The sequence below is a fragment of the Thermobia domestica genome, chromosome 12 (genome assembly GCF_964235325.1).
Source record: "Thermobia domestica chromosome 12, izTheDome1.hap1.1, whole genome shotgun sequence".
NCBI classification, from domain to species: Eukaryota; Metazoa; Arthropoda; class Insecta; order Zygentoma; family Lepismatidae; genus Thermobia; species Thermobia domestica.
The window spans coordinates 153207220-153231300 of record NC_137465.1 but is presented as its reverse complement, the minus strand read 5'-3'; the positions used below and the strand labels follow the sequence as shown (position 1 = coordinate 153231300).

The 24081-nt window shown below is 38.4% G+C and overlaps 1 protein-coding gene across 1 annotated transcript; it reads left to right on the top strand.

Annotated features, from left to right (window-relative positions):
• Nucleotides 1-1631: 1631 nt before the first annotated feature.
• LOC145665804 (uncharacterized) lies at nt 1632-23835 on the top strand. The gene is made up of 2 exons (XM_081732916.1): nt 1632-1690; nt 22114-23835. The coding sequence occupies exon 2, from the start codon at nt 22188-22190 to the stop codon at nt 23721-23723; it is 1536 nt and encodes a 511-aa protein (XP_081589042.1). The 5' UTR covers nt 1632-1690; nt 22114-22187; the 3' UTR covers nt 23724-23835.
• Nucleotides 23836-24081: the final 246 nt, after the last annotated feature.

Sequence of the window (24081 nt, the reverse complement as noted above, 5' to 3'; positions counted from 1 at the left end):
ATCAGCATCAGAGACGGGCTTCCGAAGAATGGTTAGACTGGTAGTAGTGGATGGAGTAATGGCCGCCAACATTCCCATACCATGGAATTTGCCTAAACCACTCAGCGTTTGGAGATCATGGTCTATATTATCCGCTGCAAAGAGGAGAGCCTGGTCTGCTGACATTTCGACCACACGATTACCAAATGTACTTGCCGCACAGCGTTCAAACCGCTGCACTTCCGCGTATGAAGAGCAAAATCCCAGGTGACGCAGCGTGTCAATCAGGTGTTTCAATCGATGGTGGTGGTGCAGCTGCACACCAACACCTAACTGCAGAGGAGCTAATATAGCTCTTGGTCTGGCTGCTTGCATCAAACACTGGTCAATCGATGCTATTTTGGTTTCATTGTTCTTTTCGGCAAAAAGTGTGGCACAGAATAGTTTAAGGCTAGGTGGAATGTACTGAAAGGATTCCTGAATGGTCAAGTCGCTGGGTGAAGGATATGTATCACTTCCAGTTTGTAGTTTGGATTTTATGTCGCTTTTGATCAGTCGAGCTACAGTTTCTATTATTCTATTTTTTCCTTTTCTTCATCATACTCTCGTAGTAAATCACGATTGCCCGTAGAATGTGATTGGCAGTTTCTCGGAGTGTAATGAAGTAGTTCTTTCCACTGTCACTAGAAATTATAATTTTTTCACCGAAGTACTCCATTCGTTGACATTTCATGTGCCATCTGTCATATCCAATGTGATCAGCCCCTTCAAGAAATGTGCCCATTTTTGTAACAAGTTCTCCCACAGTTAGTTGCTCATCATCGAGCTCTTCCAAATAACTACAGATGCGCTGAAATGCTCGGATTCTCTCATCATTTGTAGGTCGGCCAGCTCGGAATTTTTTTGACGCTGACTGATTATCGGTGCAGTATTGTTGAGGAATTGCTTTACCTGTTCGAAAGTTGATACTACATGATCTGTGATAGACACAATCTGCTGCATGAAGATTAGATGAAAAGTACTCAATTCGACCTCGTACAGTTTGGGACCAGGTATCGTTTCGTTCATTGCACCACTTTAAAATGCTGTGTGGTAATGCTTGTGTTTTCACTAGCATATTTTCTGATTTCAACACGTGACGGTCATCAAATCGACTTTCTTTTCTTCTTCTTCTTCTTCTTCTTCTTCTTCTTCTACGGTTTGGGCATGATGGGTAAAAAAAGTAACTTTGTTGGAATTTGTGGTCTATGAGCGTTCCAACGAGGTATCATTCATGTCTCTGTGTCAATTAGCAGGGCTACTAGAGTCGCCAACGTAAAGGTCTACGATTTTTTCGAAAAACCATAGTCCGCCTTTTTGAAACCGTTTTTGGGGGGTGTTCCCGTGGTCCGATTTTGTCGGATTTTGAATATGTTATTTAGTAGTAATTCCTGAATTGAAAACTGGTTAAAAAGCTTGTGTTGCAATTTTGCCCAGGTTGAGGGTAAAATTGCTCTAGATTTCCTGGACTAGATTGATTGGGTAGCAAATAATCACAATTCTTAACTAAAGACAAACAGTGTAAGTTGAAATGCTTTGTGTAGACGTAATACGTATATTGCATAAACAACGGTATCAACAATGTGCTATCAAAGTAGGATTCAACAATACAACGAAATCTTTAGAAACGAAACGTCATTTCCTAATTTTTAGTTAAAATGTTATTTGTAAGGTAATGTAATATAATTTTTCTTGATTGTGAGACTTCAAAAATTTATTTAATTGTATTTTTAATAGATAATTGACGTTCAAATTTTTGTTAGTGCAATAGTGACGTAGTCTTTATTAAAAATATATACATTTATTTTCTATTAGTACTAATTAGATTAACATGAACATCATTAGTGATACAGTGTTATCCAAGGTTGTGGAAATAAGATTTTAAAAAATTACAGAAGGAATATCTAATGTTATTTCAAGAGGGCCTAACCCTCGACCTCTCTAATAATGTTAGTAAAACGTAATCCAAAGTGAGCGCTTGCAGGCGCTTAATAGCCCATTAAAAAGAAGCCATTTTGTATATCAATGCAATGTGTTAAGTCATGATCCGTAACCATCGAAGTATTCAAATTCTAGTTCACAGTAAAAGCATAGCTACATAGTGTGTTCCACCTTAGTTCACTCACGTCCCCATCGCTGACGCGCATCCTCGAGGTCCACCAGCTTCGCTCTACCCTTACACGGGTTAAATGCAATTCGCGCATTTTAGTGAACACCTAGGACAAGTTTGGTGGGCTTTTTGCACTATTGTCTTCATGACACATTTCGACGCTGTATTTATACCCATAACAGTTAAGCCCTGATAAAGTGAATCGGCACCTAGAAATGAAACTTCACCCACAAGAAATACATTTAAATTTGCATAAAACTCGAAAGCGATGGGTCTGATTTTTTCTGTTTTGGATGGATTTCCGTTTTATACAAAATTGAAAATAAATAAGTACAGTAATAAAATAAATAGATTGTCTTGTAATTTACCTTTATATTTACTCTGGAACTCCGGAAATCTCCCACATGCTGCATATGCACAAATACACGTAAAATATTATGCATTTTAGGTTACACGACACAACACTTAATATTCTCACAGCACTAAAACATTTAGTAAAACAATGAGAACACTATACAAATACAAGAGAGAAAAGCTACTAAAACTTCAGTAGCCGTTTAGAAAATATTCGTGGTAGAATTAAATATTTCTAATTAGTTGCAGTTTAAAGTTTTTCGTTTTTTTTTTTTTAATCCTTATGCACACTTTTTCCACATTTCTTTCAAAGTAAATTGTTCCGTTTATGGCGTAACTTTTTTTATGTAACTCTTCTGTGGTACGGTAGAACAAAATAGTTCTGCAAGATCTGATTGAGTTAATTGTAACTTCAATAAGGTCTTCAACGTGTTGAAGAGCTATCTAATGAAGCAATTTTGTGTTGTCTGATTCTCCTCAACGTTGGTGTCATTTTCGACTTTTTTCTTCAGTTTCAAGTTCATTTAAGGGCTCCGCAGCTGATTCAAGCGTAGAATAAGTTTCTATATATTGATCACTTTAAATGTAGACAGTTGCATCATCCAGTAGTCCGTTTTATTGACATAGAAGTGCAACGGTTCAAGCATTTCCATTAATTCTGGTATTTCAGTGGAGTACTTTTCAGAAGAAGATTTTTCAGTAAACGGAGCTTCTATAAAACATTTGGCTATATTTCCTTCCTAAGTACTTTAGCGAAAACAGCAATACAATTTACAGCATCAAATACAGACTTCACTAAATGGCTTGCAGTATTGTTTGCACAGACTAGAATATACAGACCGAAAACTCAGCGAGAAACTGGAAACTTGGCAACAGTAGAGCCTCTAACACGCTACGACGGAACTAACGAATCGATCTGACGTCACCTACTTGGAAATTTCGAAAGTAACCATAGACTAGATTTTCGCTCCTTTAGTTGCATTTGGGGAATAGCTTTTTCTGTTGACGTACTTCGCGGAACTTAGATATTTTCAAAGTGAACTCTTTAAAAGAAAGAAAAGTCTGTTAATATATATATAAAAGGCTGGAATAGAACGTCTAGTCCAGATATAGTACAAGAAAAAGTGAACATTAGCTTATCTGATCTTTCTGCACTACATCTAACACTGAGATGCGAAGCAGACGAAAACAATTCGCCTGTTACTATGACAACCCATGACGTCACGTCCCAAGACCGATGGCAGCGCCATCCACACACGACGACACTGATCCCGTCCACCGAGAGCGTTGATTCGTTCTTTAGCTGTGTAGACGATCCAAACTGCTTTCAATAGCGCATATAAGAAGTTGCTCGTCTGTGTGTATTCTGTGATTGTTTGATGACATATTTGTAAAGGACTAGCTCGGGAGAGTAATGCTCCCGGAAGTAGAAACGAGAAACACAGTTCTGATTGGTTGGCGTTAACCACTTCTTGCCACGTTGCATTAAAATAGCAGAAATCAAACGCTTGCTGCTGTCGGCCTTCGTGGCCGAGTGCTCAGTTGCGCCTGAGTTTTCGTCGAAGCAACACGTCCTGTGTTGCTCGCGCCTTGGTGCTGATTCTGCCAGTAGCGATAGTTTTTTGTGCGAGTTTTTGCTGTGCTTTTTGGACTTGAGCAGAGTGAGCTTACCACTTGATTTGGATGATTTCTCCCCGTTTTTTTTAAGTGAAGTGCAAGATTACAACTGATTACGATGGCCAATATTAGGCTTAACACTCTTCGCATTAGTTTTCAACATGTCTCCAAAGTTCCCAATTCGATTTCGCTCCATGAGTGGATACGAACCACCTTTGAGCTTGCACAAGATGCAGTATTAAGTATTGAACTAGACTTTCCACGTAAACTTCTATATATCAAATTAATTACTCAACAGCTCTGTGAACAGATCATTACTAAATTTGACAATAAAGTAACGTATGTAGATGCAGAAGGTACTTACGACCTTCCGCTTGACTCGGCTTCTCATACAATTAAATTGGTACGTATCCACGCGGTACCTATGGAAATTTCTGATAACCAAGTGAAACAAGTGCTTCAAGTTTATGGTGAAATTCTTAGTGTTAGTGACGAACTTTATACTGATGGTCATTATTATAAAGTACATACTGGCCGCAAAGTTCTGAAAATGATTTAAAAAAAGAATATCCCTTCCTATATTACTCTCAGTTCTCTTCGTTGTTGGGTGACGTATCCCGGACAGACAAAAACATGTGCGAGGTTTGACAGTGAAACGCATTTGGTGTTCCAGTGTGATCGTCGAACATTTAGCGCCCGTTTAGATCATCGGTCCAGTGATCCTTCTGGAATTTCTACTTTGGGTAGCCGAATTACTCGACCTATCCTACAACTGAAGGATGCGCCTGCTACTCACAACTATAGTGTGTTTCCGGTTTTGCCGACAAAAAGCGAGCCCGCTACTACTACCATGCCGACAACTCTGGATGACTACCCCGCCAGCTCCCTGCGAGGCAGCTTCTGTGTCCCGACCAAATGATACATCCTCACAGGTCCCGTTTCATGAAGAGGGTATGGCCAGCCAAATTCTTCCTGAGGTTAACCCCGACGCAAATAAGGTAGGTGACTTATCTGATAAGACTGAATGTCCCGGACCCCAGCCAATGACTTTCGATACTTCAGCACCTGCTCGGCCTGAACCTGTTGTTAGTGATTTCCTTGACACGGTGCCTCCTCCGATGTGCTCGACTCGACTGGTAGTGGTTCCCCAGTTACGCCTACATCCAGTGTTGATGACACTCCTGAACCTTCTATTAGTGAACAACTGAAAAAGAAGAAACGTTCCAGTCACGAGGTGAATACTGGGAAAGTTCTGAAAGTGACCGGGAAGACCTATGATTCGACCAGTAGATTAACCCGCACTAGATTACGACAGATGTCTCAATTAGATGCTACTACATGTAATGATGGGGAGGTTGTCCCCGAAACTTTGAACAGACCCGCCACGTAGTGAGAATATGCTAGTTGTCTGTTTGGGACTTTTGTTTTTGTTAATATTGCATCTTTTTGCTGCTTTCCTTGGGCCTGCCGGTTTTTTTTGTGTGTGTGCCTTTTCCTCCACACCAAGCCTTTCCTTGCAGCTCTTAATGTACTCTTTTAAAATAGGAACAGTCAATTTTAATGGTCTAACATCTCCTACCAAGCAAAGTGCTGTTTTGGATTTCATTAAATGTTATTCTCTTGATATACTGTTTGCTCAGGAAGTGACCTTGACCGACCTTCAAAGCCTTTATCAGCACACCTTTTTTTCTAACGAAACTGTTAACGGCACGGGTACTGCACTTATATTTCGTAATGATATAGAATTTGAACAGTTATACAAACATCCCACCGGCCGGATTATTACTAGAAATGTGGCCAATATCCGGTTTTGCAGCTCGTATGCCCCTGCAGGTTCACACAGACGGCGTGAACGTCATAATTTCTTTAATTCCGAGGTAGCCTCCTCCTTACATGACAGTTCTCGTCTGATTATATGGGATAGAGATAATAACGGTATAGTTTCCGCTCAAGATTCCACTTCTACTTCGAACTTCTGCCCTACTTTATTACAGGTGATTAACTAATTTAATTTATGTGATCATTTTAATTAGGGATGGTACCGAGACCGAGACTAGTCTCGGTCTCGTCTCGAATTATCGAGACGAGACCGAGACGGACTTTTATATACCGAGACGAGACCGAGACCGAGACGGACTTTTAAATACCGAGACGAGACCGAGACCGAGACAGACCTCTATAAATCGAGACGAGACCGAGACGAGACTTAGGTCAGTCTCGAAAGTCTCGGTCTCGTCTCGAATGTTGATATTGATAAATACTAAAATTGCCTTCACTCAAAATTTGTTTCGTTGCTGTGTTAGATAATATGAGAACGGTTGACTGATGTACAGTGGCGTATTTAGGGGGTGGTTATCGGGCTCAAACCCCTCCCGAAATAAATTTGTGATAATTTTTTGCATTGCACGTACAACGCAAATGTTTCTCACTCGTTCTTCAAGTTCAAGCCACTCCCGAAACAAAACTCACTGCTGATGCGAATAGAATTCTCTCTCTCTCTCTCTCTCTCTCTATATATATATATATATATATATATATATATATATATATATATATATATATATATGGTCGCGGTGCCACCCAGGTCCGCCCTGCATGGGTTCCCGGTGCCCACTTTAATTTTAAATGGAAGCAAGGGGTGAGTGGTACCTCGTTCGATAGATCTTGAAAAACTAAAAAGCGTTGTGGCAAAAGATCTTTCATATCGGGCACTGTATTCAAAATGGCCGCCAAGACATGTTGCCTCTATCAGATACAGTAAAACGTGCAGTACTACTAACATGAAAACGGTTGAACAGAAATGGACCGAACAGAAACTCAAATAGAAAATGTCAAGTGGCACATCAATTGATATTGTCGCGGAGACTCCCAGGGCCACCCTTCATGGGGGCCCAGGGTGCAACTTCAAAATTGTAAATGGAAACATGAGGGGAATGATGCCTCGTTCGACATATCTTTAAAAACTAAAGAGCGCTGTTGCAAAAGATTGTTCATATGGGTCACCGTTTTCAAAATGACCACCAAGACATGGTACCATCATCAAGTAAAACGTCCAGTATCACTAATATGAAAACACCAGAACAAATGTTCGAATAGGAAATCACAGAGGATATTTATCATTCTATAGCTCGGAAATGTTGTAACAGTCGAAAAGATGATTAGAGTGAAAGTGCCATAATGGAAAGGAAGAGATCTAATTCCTAGAAATTTATCCTAACCTCACTCCGTAAGTGAGTAAAGCGGGAAGGATCGGTGAAATTGCAAATGAAAGCCTTAGTTTTTGCATATTGTATCTATGAAACAAAGTTATTTGAAATGCGTTTTTATAAGAGATAAATGTCTCTGTAATGGGATAAAGTATGTAAAATTCTTGTTAAATGGTACCTTCCATTTTGATTGCAGGCAATAGTTTGATGCAAAAATGAATCAACTGAAATGCGAAACCAATTTGTCGAACAATGCAATTTTAGAACAATGTTTACAAACGTTGGTTTTGTTCAACAGTCGTCTGCATGATATTGGTTCGCTTCTTTTCCTTCTATGACTTCTTGCATGTGATAGAATATGAGTTTCACAGATGTCCACAGTTACATTCCGAATAACTTTCAACGGTAATTTCAGTTGTGATCCTTAGTAACGAAACGGTACATACTGTTGCAGATATGTCCCAAAAATCTTGCACGCAATGCGTTAAATTATCAGAGGCGAAGGAGTGGGTAAAATGTTGTTAAACTTGAATTTCACCTTATTTTTATTCACCTTATTTCACTTTATTTTTATTCATTATAGTACCAGTCATTTGTATACACAAGTGTTTCAGACAAACCATATCTATTGCAAATAAAAAGTGAGGTTCTCATTTGAGATTTTACCATTCATTCCCGCTTCACCTACTTACGGACAGAGATCGGAAAGATCATTTTCTATCATTTCCTCTTTCGCATCATGTCAATTATACTTTAATAATCTTTTTCTCCGTTGCATTATATTCGAGCCGTGGAATGATAAATACCCTCTGTGCTTTCCTATACGAGTTTTATACCGATCATTTATCTCCAACTATTTTCATATTAGGGGTCTAGTGGTACTGGACGTTTTATCTTATACAGGCACCATGTCTTGGCAGCCATTTTGAAAACGGTGACTGATGTGAAAAATCTTTTGCCACAACACTTTTTACTTTTTAAAGATCTGTGGAACGAGGTATTACTCGCCCCATGTTTCCATTTAAAATTTTAAATTTGGCCCTGGTACCCCATGAAAGGCGGCCCCGGGAGGCGCCGCGACAGCACCATTCGGTGTGCCCCATGGCATTTCCTATTTGAGTTTTTGTTCGGTTCATTATGTTCAACCGTTTTCGAGATATCCCCATTGAAAGATTAAAATTGACCATCCTATATATATATATATATATATATATATATATATATATATATATATATATATATATATATATATATAGAGAGAGAGAGAGAGAGAGAGAGAGAGAGAGAGAGCCGCGGACACAATATATGATCAAGGGAAGGGCTAAACCATGGTTTGCCGCTTTATCTAGTGTAAAGAAAGTAGGATTGAAGCCCATTTTATCCAGTGCACACCTGAGCGTTAAGGGGGGCTATAGTCCCTATAACAGCCCTCCCCTAGAATCTGCTATATATATATATATATTAAAAACGCTGAAATTTTGTACCAATTTGGGAAATTCTTCTTGATACTCTGCAATATCATTAGATAAACAAGCAATGTTGCTAAAGCAAAATAAAGTTGTATTTTCTCAAATTGCGCTACGTAAAATGAAATGAAATCTTTGAGTTTTACGTCCCACGGTTATGCCGGTTAGGCTAAAGGAGACGGTGATTATGAGAAATGAATGATAATGGTGGAATGAAGAAAGTGGGAGGAAACGGGAGAACCCACGCACACGGTGTTTGTCCACCACAAAGTTCACTTGGCGGGAGCAGGGTTTGAACCCGGGACCCCAAGCACCAGAGGTGAACGCTCTACCACTGAGCCACCGCGGCCCCTGCGCTACGTAAAGTATTACATATTTAGTTATTTAACAAAACCACAATAGCCCATACATTATTTATGTAATTTGGAAATCTCTAATAACTCAAATGGCATGGACGGTGCAATGCGCATCAACTGTACCTCTGTACCTTAGCGTCAAATACTGTGATCATGATATAATATATTTCGAATGAATGAAGGAACAAAGTTACAAGAAACGGAAAATTTAAATGTTTCTAAAGACTTTACTTCGAAAACGCGCTGACATACCGAACACATTGGTAGTGATTGTTATACTGCTTAAAATGACGCATTTTTATTAAATTTTTATAATGACTATTGCTTTCCTTTGCTTCTATAACAGTTTTTGGTGGTTTTAATTACAACAATTCGCAGTTACATTATTTTAAGCAGTGTTGCCCACTTAAATAGATAGTTAAATATTATTCTAAATATGTGCAAATAACGTAGATAAACTGCAAAATATTTTAAAATTACTCGTAATTTGTTTTATGGTGCAAGAATGCTATCAAGAGACGATGTTTTTCATAGTCTTTGGGCTACTTAACTTATAATGTTAATGTTTAAATCTTCGTTCCAGCAATACATGTAAATGCAAATTGTTACTGAGATTAAATGTAACTGATACATTTTCAGTAACACTAGTTGTTCCCCTTAAGCCTTAGGCTGGGGTACACTTTAGATTAAGATCGTGCTTAATTAAAAGTTCTAATTGCACACTAATTACATTTCATTTGCTTTAGTTTGAGCACCTCAAACTCGATCCATACCATATAGCTATATGCAATTATTCAAGAATTTACAGTTAGTAATACACAGTGTTCACTTTTGTTTTGTTTTGTTTTAGTTTAACGTCCCACAGTTATGCTAGGGCGGCTAAAGGAGACGTGGAGCTAATGATTATAGTGGAATCCGAACCACTTCGGTCGTTCAACTTTACCCCTACCGGAAATCGAACTCGGGACCACGCGAACCGAAATCAAGAGTTCTAGCCGCTAGACCAAATGGGGTCCTCACATTGTGTTGATTTAAATCATTCAGTCAGTGTTGTCAGATCCGATTATTAAAAAGTAGCGTGTCTGTACTCCGAAAGTAGCGAATTCGAACTATTTGCAGCCCAAATATATAGAAATGAATACTGATGGTGCTAATGAAACAATTTAATATGAGCTGGAAAGTGTGCTGGACGTATTGCAAGAAGAAATTATGATCGACGGACGAAAACAATTCTAGCCTGGATACCACGAGGCAAAAACAGCCTAGGAAACCTCCGCATACAAGAAGGTGTGACGAAATCAAGAGCCACTGGAGGAGTAACCTGGAAAAGAATTGCCCGTTAGATAGTTGTGAAGACTTGGAAAGACCTTCATCCAGCAATGGGTTGATAATGGTTGATTATGATGATGGTGATGATTTTATTATATATGGACCTCGGAGGTAAACTAAACCAAGTCATAATTTCGTAATTTTACAAAAGCGAAAAATTGGTTCCTCAGCTAAGACTAAATATATAACTTTTACTAGATAAGGTAGGGTAAAAATGGATCCAAAATTTAATGAAAATCATAGAGCGAAAAAAGTATTTTTGACTATTCAATCCATCATGTTGCAGCAAAACTACGAAAATTAATACAAAAGAAAACTAGAAAGTTAAGAATAACTTGTTTTGGCGAGTAAGAAAAAATAGATACAGATAACTCGAATTACCTATATACTTATATAATATGTATGTCCATGTTCTGCAACTAATTTTCAATCAATATAAAATTTCAACGTAATAAACGGAAGATTAGGTTTCTCGAATAAAGATTGCATGCACCGTTGAGAGCTCAAGAATAAGATTAATCTATGTTACGCACTGAATATGTGCTTACGTAATGCATTACTACCTTATGAACTAGTATAAGAACAGAATGCACTTAAAATGAGACGCGAACTATGCGAAACATCGGACTTTGAATCTAACTTGTTTTGTGATCCAACTCGAGACCTCACATAGCAAAGATGAGTGTAGTGGCTCCCACCACAAGGTCCAGGACGTTCGTGCTATAAAGTGTCAATTAAACACGGAGATGTGAAACGGTAATAAAGCATTTAATCAATTTCAAACAAAATACGTATATTGTAGTAATACGTTATCCTATTTGTTAAGATAATGAACATTATATTCTGTTTTTAAAATTACAGTCAAAGCAGAATGTATTGAATAATGAGAAATTGTAAAGTTTCAATTTCGGTACGATTAAATACATTCGTGCTGCTATGTGTTGCGTTATCCGTTAGTAGGTATTGAACAATTCTGATTCAAAGGAAGGAAATAAACTACTGTATAGTACTGGAGTTAATTTAATAGAGTTTAATTGTATATATGAGTTCTGAGGCTATATGAGACAAACTCTACTGCTGAAAGTGAAATATGGGTTCTATTAGGGTTTTAGGGTGATATACCCACTGATCACTGAGCCTGGAATACGCGCATGGAAATCATTAGCACTAGCAAATTAGCTATGAAGAGGTACACCATACCATAATTCTAAGTCAAAATGAAAGGAAAAAATAACCGGAAACGACAGACTGTACGAGAATAATACTTTCACTATTTTAATTTCACACAATTTATTTCGAGACTTTCGAGACTTTCGAGACGAGACCGAGATTTGGTACTCGAGACCGAGACCGAGATCGAGACATGCATCTGTTGACCGAGACGAGACCGAGACCGAGACTGTGATTTTTTACTCGAGACGAGACCGAGACCGAGACCGTTAATTATCAACCGAGACGAGACCGAGACTGTACAAAGTCTCGTCTCGTCTCGTCTCGATACCATCCCTAATTTTAATCCCCACAATCCTGGACATACTTTTTTCTACGCCACTGGATCTTCACGCCTCGATTCTTTTTATATCTCATGGTCATTACTTCCACATGTGCACTCTGTGGAAAGGATTCCTGTTTGTTTTTCGGATCACATGGGGCTAGTTATGACTATCCAACTACCGCTTCAAAAGCTTCTGAACCATAATAGCTTATGGCACCTCAATACCGGCATTAATTATGGCACCTCAATACCGGCTCCTCAATATCGGCTGGAGAGAAATTAATCAGCAACTTTTGCGACGGAACAATATTATCCAATGGTGGGAACAACGGGGCAAACCAGCTTTGAAACAAATCTGTAAAGAATACAGCAGAGAACGGTTACAGCGATTCCACGAACAATATAATTACTACTCTCAGCTTCTACGCGACTATCATACGGCATTCCTTAACGGTGAACATGTACTTCCACAAATTAAACAGGTAAAGGCTTTTTTGTTTACATTACACCGCAAAAGACTCCACGGTATTACTGCTCGCAGCAAAATCTCATCAATGTCACCCACTGAGCCTCCGAGTCTTGTACATATCAGTGCTGAACGTCGCAGAGGTAAGCAACAGATTACACTAGTTAACAAATTTAAACTTTTTGTTTGTTACATGAGAAAAATCACCTGATCTTAAAGGAACTTTTTGCGCTGAATTCGAATATACACTCGGTTTCTCTCCATCACGTACAGTTTTCCCGTAACAGAGGGATTTTCGGGAAATTCCCTCAAAAATTTCTTTTTTTCAGATATTTTATTCCCCTAGCTCCTGTCCCCTTACATATAGTAACATAGAAATTATATCTAAGTATACCTTGATTTATATTTAATAAACCCTAAAAGTTTAGTAAAAATCGCTTTGTTCTTTCTAGAGAAATAAATATATTTGTATGTATACGGTGTGCACTATTTATTGCACCTAATAGTAATGCTTTCAGATCTCCTGAGTTGGGGTAAAAACGATTTGCTTTATTACTACAAACATAGACATAAAAATGAATATTTACAATAGTCAACAACACACTTGTATTGCTCTCTGTAAATTAGAAACGTGTATAAAAATAGAATGTACTTCCAACGTATATTTTTTTAAACGTACAGTATATGTATATCTTAATACATATATATATATATATATATATATATATATATACAATTCTCCAAGTTTTTTCGTTTTGTTCATGAAATGGTTATCAATATTTGTTATCAAATGTAACAGAATGCAAAAGAAAGAAAGAATGGAATACAGACTCATTGTTGACAACAATGAACTAATGCAGTCTGAATTTTCCACTACGGTATCGTTTCCCCCCTCCCCCCGCGCATTTCTTTCTTTCTTGTGTTCTTGACACCTGGTGAGGGAGTTTTGTACATTTTTATATTGACGTGTGGTTTAACACTACTTCACTTTCAAAGTTGTCTTTGCTGCTAAGAGTGCTTTCATGTTTGATCTTAACGGCATTATCCCAACTAAGACCAGAAGTTTAGTTTGTGATCAGTACAATGGCGTCAAGAGGACGGCGTTCGTCTGTTAACTCACCAAATAGTTTTTGTTATGTGTGTGGCCAGTTTGTAGTTAAAGGACAGTGTAGATCCATTACGCCATCGGTGAAACTAGCATATTATATATATTTCGGATGTCGTGTGGGAGATCAGGACAAAACTTGGGCACCCAACATAATTTGTGCGTTGTGCTACGTCACTTTACTTGCATGGGCCAAAGGGAAACGGAGGTTCATGAAATTTGCTGTACCAATGGTGTGGAGAGAACCCACCAACCATCTGGATGATTGTTATTTTTGTCTCACAGTAATTAAGGGACATTCTAAAAAAAAGCAAATACACAATAAATTATCCCAACGTTAAATCCGCAATTAGACCTATTCCGCACGGGGATGAACTTCCATTTCCCGAGCCCTCTACCAACTGGGAAGAGATATGGCCAAAAGACTCTGATGATGATCATGACCTTGATGAACCATCGACATCAACATGTACATCCAAGGATCCAACGTTCATCCCTGACTGTGTTCGCGAGCCACATTTCATCCGGCAATGTGAACTTAATGACCTAGTCCGTGATTTGCACCTGACAAAACAAGAGGCGGAACTTCTGGGATCAAGGCTCTAGCAGTGGAACTTATTGGATGCAGAAACGAACATATCAGTGTACAGGAAAAGGCATGTTCAATTTTCAAACTATTTCTCAATGCAAGATAATGTGTGCGTATGTACGGATATAAATGGGTTGCTGGCGGAGCTAGGAATTCCTTACGTTCCAGAAGAATGGAGGTTATTTATCGACGCGTCAAAGGTCAGCCTTAAAGCTGTCCTTTTACATAATGGAAATAAAAACCTTCTATACCACTTGCGCACTCAGTGAAGATTAAGGAATCCTATGACACCATGTCAACTTTGCTAAATCTTATAAATTACAAGGACCATTGTTGGCAAATATGTTGTGATCTCAAGGTAGTTGGTATTTTATTAGGACTGCAGTGCGGTTACACGAAGTACCAATGTTTTTTATGTTTATGGGATAGACGAGCTGATGACAAACATTATGAAGTGAAGGAATGGGAACCTAGAGTGAATTACGTACCTGGAGAATGCAACGTCAAATACGCTCCTTTGGTAGATCCTAATAAGATATTACTACCGCCACTTCATATCAAGTTAGGACTTATGAAAAACTTTGTCAAAGCCATGGACACATCTGGTGAAGGTTTCAAGTATTTGCGAGATAAATTCCCTAACCTGAGTGATGCTAAGATTTCAGCGGGAGTGTTTATTGGTCCCCAAATTAGGAAATTAATGCTTGATGATAGCTTTGACAGCAAGTTAAACAGTGCTGAGCTAGCTGCCTGGACAGCATTTAAGTGTGTTGTGCGCAACTTTCTGGGCAATAACAAAGCTGAGAGTTACACAGAAATCGTACAGGACATGATACAGAAATACAAAGAGTTGGGTTGTAGGATGTCTTTAAAAATCCACTTTTTGCACTCCCACCTCAGCTTCTTTCCTGCTAACCTAGGTGCTCTCAGCGACGAACAAGGGGAAAGATTCCACCAAGATATAATGGCAATGGAGAAAAGGTACCAGGGACGATGGGATCCTTCAATGATGGGGGACTATTGTTGGGGTCTTGTTAGAGAATGCAACATTTCTTACAAAAGAAGGAAGTAGTGTACGTTTTTGTAACCCAATGGAAGTTTCATATATTGTGATAGTTTTGATTGTCTTTTCATGACCTTTTGGTACATTTGTATTATTGTTTATTGTAAATTGTCACACTTGTAAATTATATTGTATTATATTTTATATATGTGTTTGTGGTAGTAAAGCAAAACGTTTTACCTCAACTTAAGAGATCTGAAAGCATTACTATAAGGTGCAATAAACAGTACACACAGTATACATACAAACATATTTATTTCTCTAGAAAGAATAAAGCGATTATTACGAAACTTGGAGGGTTTTTTAAATATGAATCAAATTATACTTAGGTATAATTTCTATGTTAGTATATGCAAGGGGACAAGATCTTGGGGTGTAAAATAAACGAAAAGGGAAATTTTTGAGGGATTTTCCCGAAAATCCCTCTGTTACGGGAAAATCGTACGTGATGGAGAAAAACCGAGCGCATATTCGAATTCAGCGCAAAAAGTTCCTTTAAGAACAGGTATTTCCTTTTATGTAACAAAACCTTTGTTAACTAGTGTTATTCGTAATATACTGGATGATAAAGGTGTTTTATGTGAAGGAACTACGAGGGCTATCCAGAAAGTAGATTACGTTTTCGTCTGTGTCCGCTAGGGGCGGGGCTAGCGCGGCCATCTTGGGGTCAGAGCGTTGCGCAGCTCAGTCGGCATCTAGCCGTGCTAGTGAGAGGTTCGTGCTGTGCTCCGTTAAGATACTGTGACGGTTTGAAATGTCTGCGTTAATTGAAAATCCCGCGAGCTGCGAGGTGCGTGCAGTAATAAGGTTTCTGACAGCAAAAAACTGTAAACCGATAGAAATCTATCGGCAGCTGTGTGAAGTGTATGGGGACAACATTATCACTGAAGGTGGAGTGCGACAGTGGGTCATAAGATTTAAAAATGGCCGAACCAATGTTCACGACGAAGATCGAAGTGGGAGACCCAGCAAAGTGACTGCCGAACTTGTCGAAAAAGTCGATGTTAAAGTCCGTGAAAATCGAAAGTTCACAATAACGGAACTTTCTTTGAGTTTTCCACAAATTTCGCGAAGTTTGTTGCACGAAATCATCAGCGAAAAGCTTGGTTACCACAAGTTTTGTGCAAGATGGATTCCAAAAATCTTGACAGAGGACCACAAAAATCAGCGAATGGCTGCAGCGTTGCACTTTTTGGACGCCTACAATAAGGATGGTGACTCTTTACTCGATCGCATCGTTACTGGTGACGAAACATGGGTGAAACACGTGAACTGTGAAACGAAATTGCAATCAATGCAGTGGGGGCACACAGGTTCTCCCCAAAAACCCAAGAAATGCATGCAAACAATGTCGGCAAGGAAGATGATGGCGACTGTTTTTTGGGACAGAAAAGGTGTGATTTTGGTGGACTTCCTGGAAAGAGGCACTACAATAAACGCTCAAAGGTATTGCCAAACTCTGCAAAACCTCAGAAGAGCAATTCAAAACAAGCGCAGAGGAATGTTGAGCTCTAAGATCTTGTTGATTCACGACAACGCCCGGCCCCACACGGCAAATGTCACGCGTGAAGTTCTTGAATCTTTTCAGTGGGAGTTGTTTCCTCATCCGCCGTACAGTCCCGACCTGGCACCGAGCGACTTCCACCTATTCCCAGCAATGAAGAAGTGGCTGGCTATGCAGCGTTTTGATGACGACGAACAGCTGCAAGAAGAGGTAACGAAGTGGTTGAAGTCGCAGGCGGCCGAATTTTTCGACGAAGGAATTTCCAAGCTCGTACATCGCTACGATAAATGCCTTAATTTGAATGGTGACTATGTCGAAAAGTAGTATTTGTGTGTGGCTTTCATCTGTATATAATAAAATTTGTTTCCTATACTTTGTTGATTTTTTATTCCAAAACGTAATCTACTTTCTGGATAGCCCTCGTAATATTATTCCATACTTTGTGCGGTATTTTGCTGATTTATATCGCAACCATGATATTCCAGCTAGTAATGACGGTGTTTTCGATACCTTGAACACTCTCCCAGTTGAACTTCAAGCAGAGCTTGATGCTTCCTTTACTGAAGCAGAAATTCAGCATGCCCTCCACCAGGCAAAAAAGAATAAATCTAGTGGCATTGACTCTCTACCTTACGAATTTTACCAGACATTCCCAGATCTTTTCATTCCTTTTTTTACTGAACTTTTTAATGCCTTTCGTTCTAATTTACAAGTCGGCAAAACATTTACACGCAGTATTATAGTGATCATTCCTAAGCAGCCCAAGAGCACCCTCATCAACCAATTTAAACCTATCAGTCTCGCATGTTGTGATTATAAACTTCTCGCAAAAGTTCTAGCAGCTCGGTTACGTAATACTTTAAGTTCCATTCTGTTACCGGAACAATTTGGTCACGATCAGCAGCATCCTACATATCTGGCTTTATCGAATATTAGGGACACGATCGCTTATTTTGAAAGTCGTCCGGAATTAACTGCAGCGCTTTTGAGTACTGATTTTTCTCAGGCCTTCGATACACTAAACCATCAGTACTTATTTACAGTTCTTGAGAAGCTTCATTTCGGGCCAGTATTTTAAAATATGGTTAAGACGTTATACTCCCAGCGTACTGCCCAACTTAAACTGAACGGAGTCTTAACGCGGGTCTTTCCAATTAACCGGGGGCTTATTCAGGACTGTCCCTTGTCCCCCATGCTTTACAGCATTGCCGTTATGCCGGTGCTGCATAAGATCCGGAATGAAATGACGGGATTGTGTGTTCCTCCGGCTACTATTAAAGTTCAAAGTTTCATAGAAGATATTTGCTTTTTCTTTCGCTCCCAGCGCGATTTAGATACTATCCTTACTAATCTCCAGATATTTAGTCAACTGTCTGGTGCGGAATTACATCCCACGAAAACCAAATTACTTGTTTTGAATGATACGTCTTCTTGCCCTTTTGTCTCCCCCTTCCCTGTCGTTAACACTCATAAAATTCTCGGCATTACTTGGCATACCAATATAAAAGCATCTGTTCAGGCAACATATGGAGTGGCTGTTCCTAAGGTCATTAACTTGCTTTATCAACACAAAGCTCGCAATCTTACATTACATGAGCGAGCGACCTTCTTAAATATTTTTGCCTTCAGTCTATTGTACTATATAATGCAGATTTTTCAGCTTTCTGTCTCAGACGCTAACACACTTAACAAACATCTGTTTGCATTTTTGTGGTATCAATCGACACTGCGAGTACATCGTCGAACTGTGTGCACGACCAAGCAAGTAGGAGGGTTAGGTATTAAAGACGTGGCTCTTCAAGGTCGTTGTCTACTACTACAACGCACGTGTCAGCTGTTAACTTCCTTTCCTGAGTCTTTCTCCGCGTGCCATATCATGCGTTGCCTTCGGCACGTGACTCTTAATTCACCTGTTTCTATTCTGAACTGGTCCCAACCTTACCATTACCTGCGCACCGTCATTCTAGACATTTCGTATGCTCTTATCAGTCACACAGCTATTGAAGATATGACTGTAAAGAAATTGTATACTTATTATGCAAATTATCTCTATACCCCCCCTAAATGTGTTACTCGCCATCCCAATTGTTCTTGGGCGCAAATTTGGCATAATATTAATTCCTTTTTTTTACCCTCTGGAATGAGAGAGTTATGGTATAGGTTAGTGCATAATGTATTTCTTACTAACCATCGAGCATGGGAACTCGGTTTTCGACCAGATGCTCAATGTATCCGATGTGGACAAGCTGACACACTCATCCATCGCTTGTAGACATGTCCATCCATCCAGCATTTGTGGCGTAGCTATACACATATTATAGCACGAATACTTCGTGTTGATCAACGGATTATTAATAGTGAGCCGTTTTTTCTTTTGCCTGATTTCAAATACTTCCCACGTCCTAAACACAATATCAGTGTGGTTAACTATTCACACAGCGGCTATCCTACTTACCGAAAATGAGCTGGTGACGCAAGCCATGTACATTTTTAGACTACAGTGCTCTTTAAAAACAATGCCTTCAGATACATACTTGCGTCATTTTGCCCACTACCCGACTGCTGTTTACTAATTTTTTTTCGTGTGTGTTTGTGTGTATACTTCATGTGATTGATTTTCAATTGAATTGCAGTGGTATCCTTTTTGTAATTTGTGATTACTCTTTTATTCTTCTTATATATACATATATGTAATGTAATTTCTCGCAATAAAACTGACTGTTCAAAAAAAAAAAAAGAGTAGGCTAGCGCTATACGTTAATAATAAAAGTCTCTTTTGGCGCGAGTTCAAACCCGGCCCGAGGAAAGTTTTTTTTTAATTTTATAACACTTATTAAATTAAAATAATATGAAAATAATACTTGAAAAAGTGATTTATTTATTTTTGTGCAGATAAGCAGTTGTAGTACTTATGCCCTTGTACTCCATGATATAGGGCTCGTTTTGTTCCCCTTGTATTTTATGATATAAATTTTGTGACCAACTTAAAACAACTGACTAGGATAGCGCGTAAAACAGCTGGCCAGAGTAGCGCGCGGAAAAACGTACTTCCGGGAGTATTACTCTCCCGAGCGGGTCGTATTTGTAACTAGAGATTCCAACACTAATCGCCTATAGTGACTTTTGAAAGTGAAAATTATACCTTGGTCCATAAGTTGAGACACGCTTGTGGCATTTGTCCCCAACCAAATATACTAATGTGGTTGATACGTGCATTGTCCAAGAATAGTACAACATGACGATTTAATTCCCTATCTTTGCGTTGAAAGAATTTAAATATTCTTTCATATTGGTACCTGTCATCCAAGCACTATTATTTCGCCATAGTACTGGGAGACACTTGCACTGAGGTTTTCAGACTTCCCAATCACAAGAGGCTTTTCCATTTCTCCTGCCATGTTAGCTCATGAAAACACAGTGAGTCTTTCTTTTGACATTTTCACCCCTGTACACTTGTCCCAATGGAACGATTTATTCAGAAGTGTCCAAAAGCATAGATCAGTTTCTTCACCCTTAAAGATGTCTCTTGGTTCTTAGTTCCGTGTCAGTTTGTGCACTTTGGGAATCCACTCTTCAATTGCTTTTGAGTCGACATCTTTTGACTCACCACAAACTACTTACCACACGATGTTATGCCGAGACTTAAAGGGCCGTATGCAGAGTCGTTTTGACGTATAATTAGCGTCATACTAAAGGCCTGACTACTGGAGGAAACATATGTTAGTCGAACTCTCTAGTATGCACTAATCACCCATCAGAACGACTCTGCATAAGGCAGAAACATCCAGACGACGGTTTAAGATCAGTCTTCCTCAAAGATTTGGCAATCGAAAGAGTTTGAGGTATAAGATGGGACCGGAAATAGACAAGATTTTCGATCTGGCACATACAAACCATTCCCATACCAACTCAGTAATTTTCTCGTTGTTGGTTACTTCTCACATTCGTTTCACGTTACAACTCCCACCCATCCAGCATTTCAGTAATTTCTCCTTCTTTTTAACCGTTTCAAAAATTAGTGTTTTTCCACACCTCTGAAATAGTACATGATTTTTTTAAACCGAAAATTTGTCCTTCCTGGTTTCAATATTTTTGAGGGCTCCCTCGTGGCTAAGCGGTTATCATATGCGCCTTTGGCGTGGGACTCCTGGGTTTGATTCTTGGCGGGAATTCATGTGGTTAGGATTCCACGTTAAAATATAGGTCCACATCTCAAATAGCCTCGCTGCTAAAAAGGGGTGTTAAACTCAAGAACAACAAAAATCAGTATTTTTAACTTTATCATAAGAATCACGTGCCCTTTAGCCATTTGTATAGAGCGTACAGAAAAAAAAAAGTACGATACTTAACACTTCAAACACAGAGCATTGAAAAATTTTACTAAGTGGTTTTCATATTCAATTCTTTCTCTCTCCCTCTCTATTTCTGTGTGTATGTGTGTGTTTTAATGGTAACAGCTTTTCATCCATATTTCTCCAGATGCATATGACTGGGACAAAGTTAGTGAACTGTAGGTAGGCTATAAAAGAAAATACAAGATTCTCAGTTATTCACAAAGCATTCATACAAAGATCTGTGGATTCCAGCATTCTTTTAAGGATAGATCAATTTTAAAGTTCACATGACCAGAGCAAGATGGAGGATTAAAAAGAACTGCAGACAGAAAAATGGATACAACTATAAGAACTTGTCAATCACGCTATTACAGTGTTTATGCGCTGCAGTAGAGGGAAGATCATAATAGAAAAGCGAGATAATGTGCTTTCTGGCGGTGTCCTGTGGTGGGCTATTTAGAGGTAAAGAGAAACGGAGGGTGGAGCACATTTGCTATCAAGTGACATTACCATGTTGATCTCTTAACCTCTGGACGAGGCAAGTACGCAATAGAAGATTATAGTAACAGCTTGCTTGCTGGCTTGAATTTGCGAAAGAGGGTTTGAATTTTATGCAAGCTTTGAAGGGTCCTAGGGACTTTTTTTGTTTTCCGTTTCTGCGTTACGGAAGTTTCCCTTTTATGCAAAATATTCATAAGAACTGCTGGGAATTTAATAGTTTCCGGCATGTACAGAGCATGTTTTATTCAGGTTCAAATTTATGCAAGTTTCACTGTAACTCATAAGGTACCAGAGTACATTTTCTAATGGAAGAAGTACATGCAATATGAATGAATGCTTGTTTTCGTAAACTGGGGTAGCACGACTGATGCTACGCAAAATGAGCAATGCTATGTATTTTATTGTAAAATCAACTAAGTAAGAGTTTTTCGTAGTTACATAATAACAGCGAATGAATATAAGCTGCATATACAGGAAAGCTTTTGTAATCTACTAAACAATAAACTGTCGTGGCAAGTTCGCAATAAATTTAATCAAAATTCTTATTTAATTGAATCATAACATTTAATTGACAAATATTTTAAATCTATTCTTTTCAAGGAGTCGGAACTTTTGCTGAGCTACAGGATTGAATGATGTAATTTGGATGTTTTTAATATAATGAACGCAGCAGCATGAACAGTCAAAAAGCATTAAAGACAAACTTTAACCAAATATCAAATTACCGATTGCGTCAACCACAACCACTACGAATTATCCTGTATTCTAGGCTTGTAGACAGTATTTTGAATGAAGGTATTCTTCAGTTAACAAATGACAAAGAAGTCTTAAAGATTAGACAATATTTTCAACTGCTTCATATGAATAATCGGTACTTAATCTTGAAACAAACGCTTAGTAAGATTGCTGAACTCTCTAAACGCAGTTATTTATTCAACAACGCGCCGCTGACTACCGTTAAAATATTATTATCATCTGATATGAAGCGTTTAGAATGCAAAGATACTCCGTTTATAACAACAACACAATTAAGAAATCTTTTAGAATTCCTGAATAAAGAAACTTCAGATTTTGCAGTTTTAGAACTTCCTTCAAGAGCAGCATTCGAGAGAAACAACCCTCTTTCAGAAGACGTACAAGTTTTGATTAGAACTCTGATCTCCAGGAATCAGTTTGTCACACATCTTGCAATTCCAACAATATGTAATGATAAAATATTACAAGTTATTGGGGCAACATGTAATTTGCTTGAATGTTTAAATATTTCATGTTCGAAAGTAACTGACACGGGAATAGATACACTTTTGCAACGTCAAGAATTCAAAAACTGGAATCTTTCTTCAGTAAAAAATATTATGGAAGAAATTAAAAGCTACTTGAGATCAGGTCCAACATGTCAAAAGGTACTAAATAAAATTTGCTTCTCTTTAAAAAGAATCAATCTCTCAGGCACTGATGTTACTGAAAAAGGACTAATTTTGCTTCTTAATACTGCGGTATTTCTAAGAGACTTTGGTAAAGAAATGGATAAATTGCTTGACAGCTTGTATCAACAATATGTAAGAAAACGCAATGAATATGAGTTTCGTGATTGGTGCTTGCAGTCTGTTAGTGTTCAGAATTTAACTGAAGAACGGTTACTGATGATCAGATTTACATGCAAGGACCTATCTAGATTGAACTTAACCTTTCAAATGGACACTTTCGAAAGCGTCAAAACACATTTTGAAGTTTATTTGGAAGAAAGAGGTAAAAATATAACTGAACTGAAGCTTACGTTGCCACATCACACCACAGTTGAACTCTTTTCGTTACTCTCACCTTGTCAGAACTTAGAATACTTAAACCTGACACACGGGAAAATAGTATGGGGTTGTGAAAATATCCTATCAATGCATGCACTGAAATACACTTGTATTAATAGTGACGTATCTGAGGAAGCAGCAAGATTATTCTTACAAAGTGCCACGACTTTGGAGAAGGTGCGTTTTGGAAATATTACTTGCAACTCCTTACAGTCCATTTCAACGTCACAAACTTTAAGTGAATTTATTGTTCTGAGAGGAGAGATATTGGTAAACCCAAGAGATGTACTGGATTTTTGGATGGCGAATCAACAAATCCGATTAATTGGATACGTCAAATTCACAATTAAAGATCTAGGACTTAACGAAAATGTTGATCTTGAGTTGTTGTGTAATGGCACATAATGTTTTTGGCAAGAGTTATTTGGATTTTACGTACAACAGGATTTTAGATTACATTTCATCAAGAGAAAAGAACACTGAAACTAACAATGTATTCTAGTAATAAAAAACTTCATATATATTAATCATTCTGGTTAATCATTTCTCTTAATTCTTACGTTTTACGAGATGATTTCCCTGTAGATAATGAAGTTTGAGATCAAAATCAGTGTTAACTGGCGGAATGATATCTTCAAATCTTGCGTCCAACATTGAATGTTGTAAAATCGTAACTGGGGTTTGGGGACGACTAAAAAGATAACTGTAAGTTTCGTTAACTTCTTGCGATTTACGTAGTGTTTGCATAAATTATTTTCTCAAA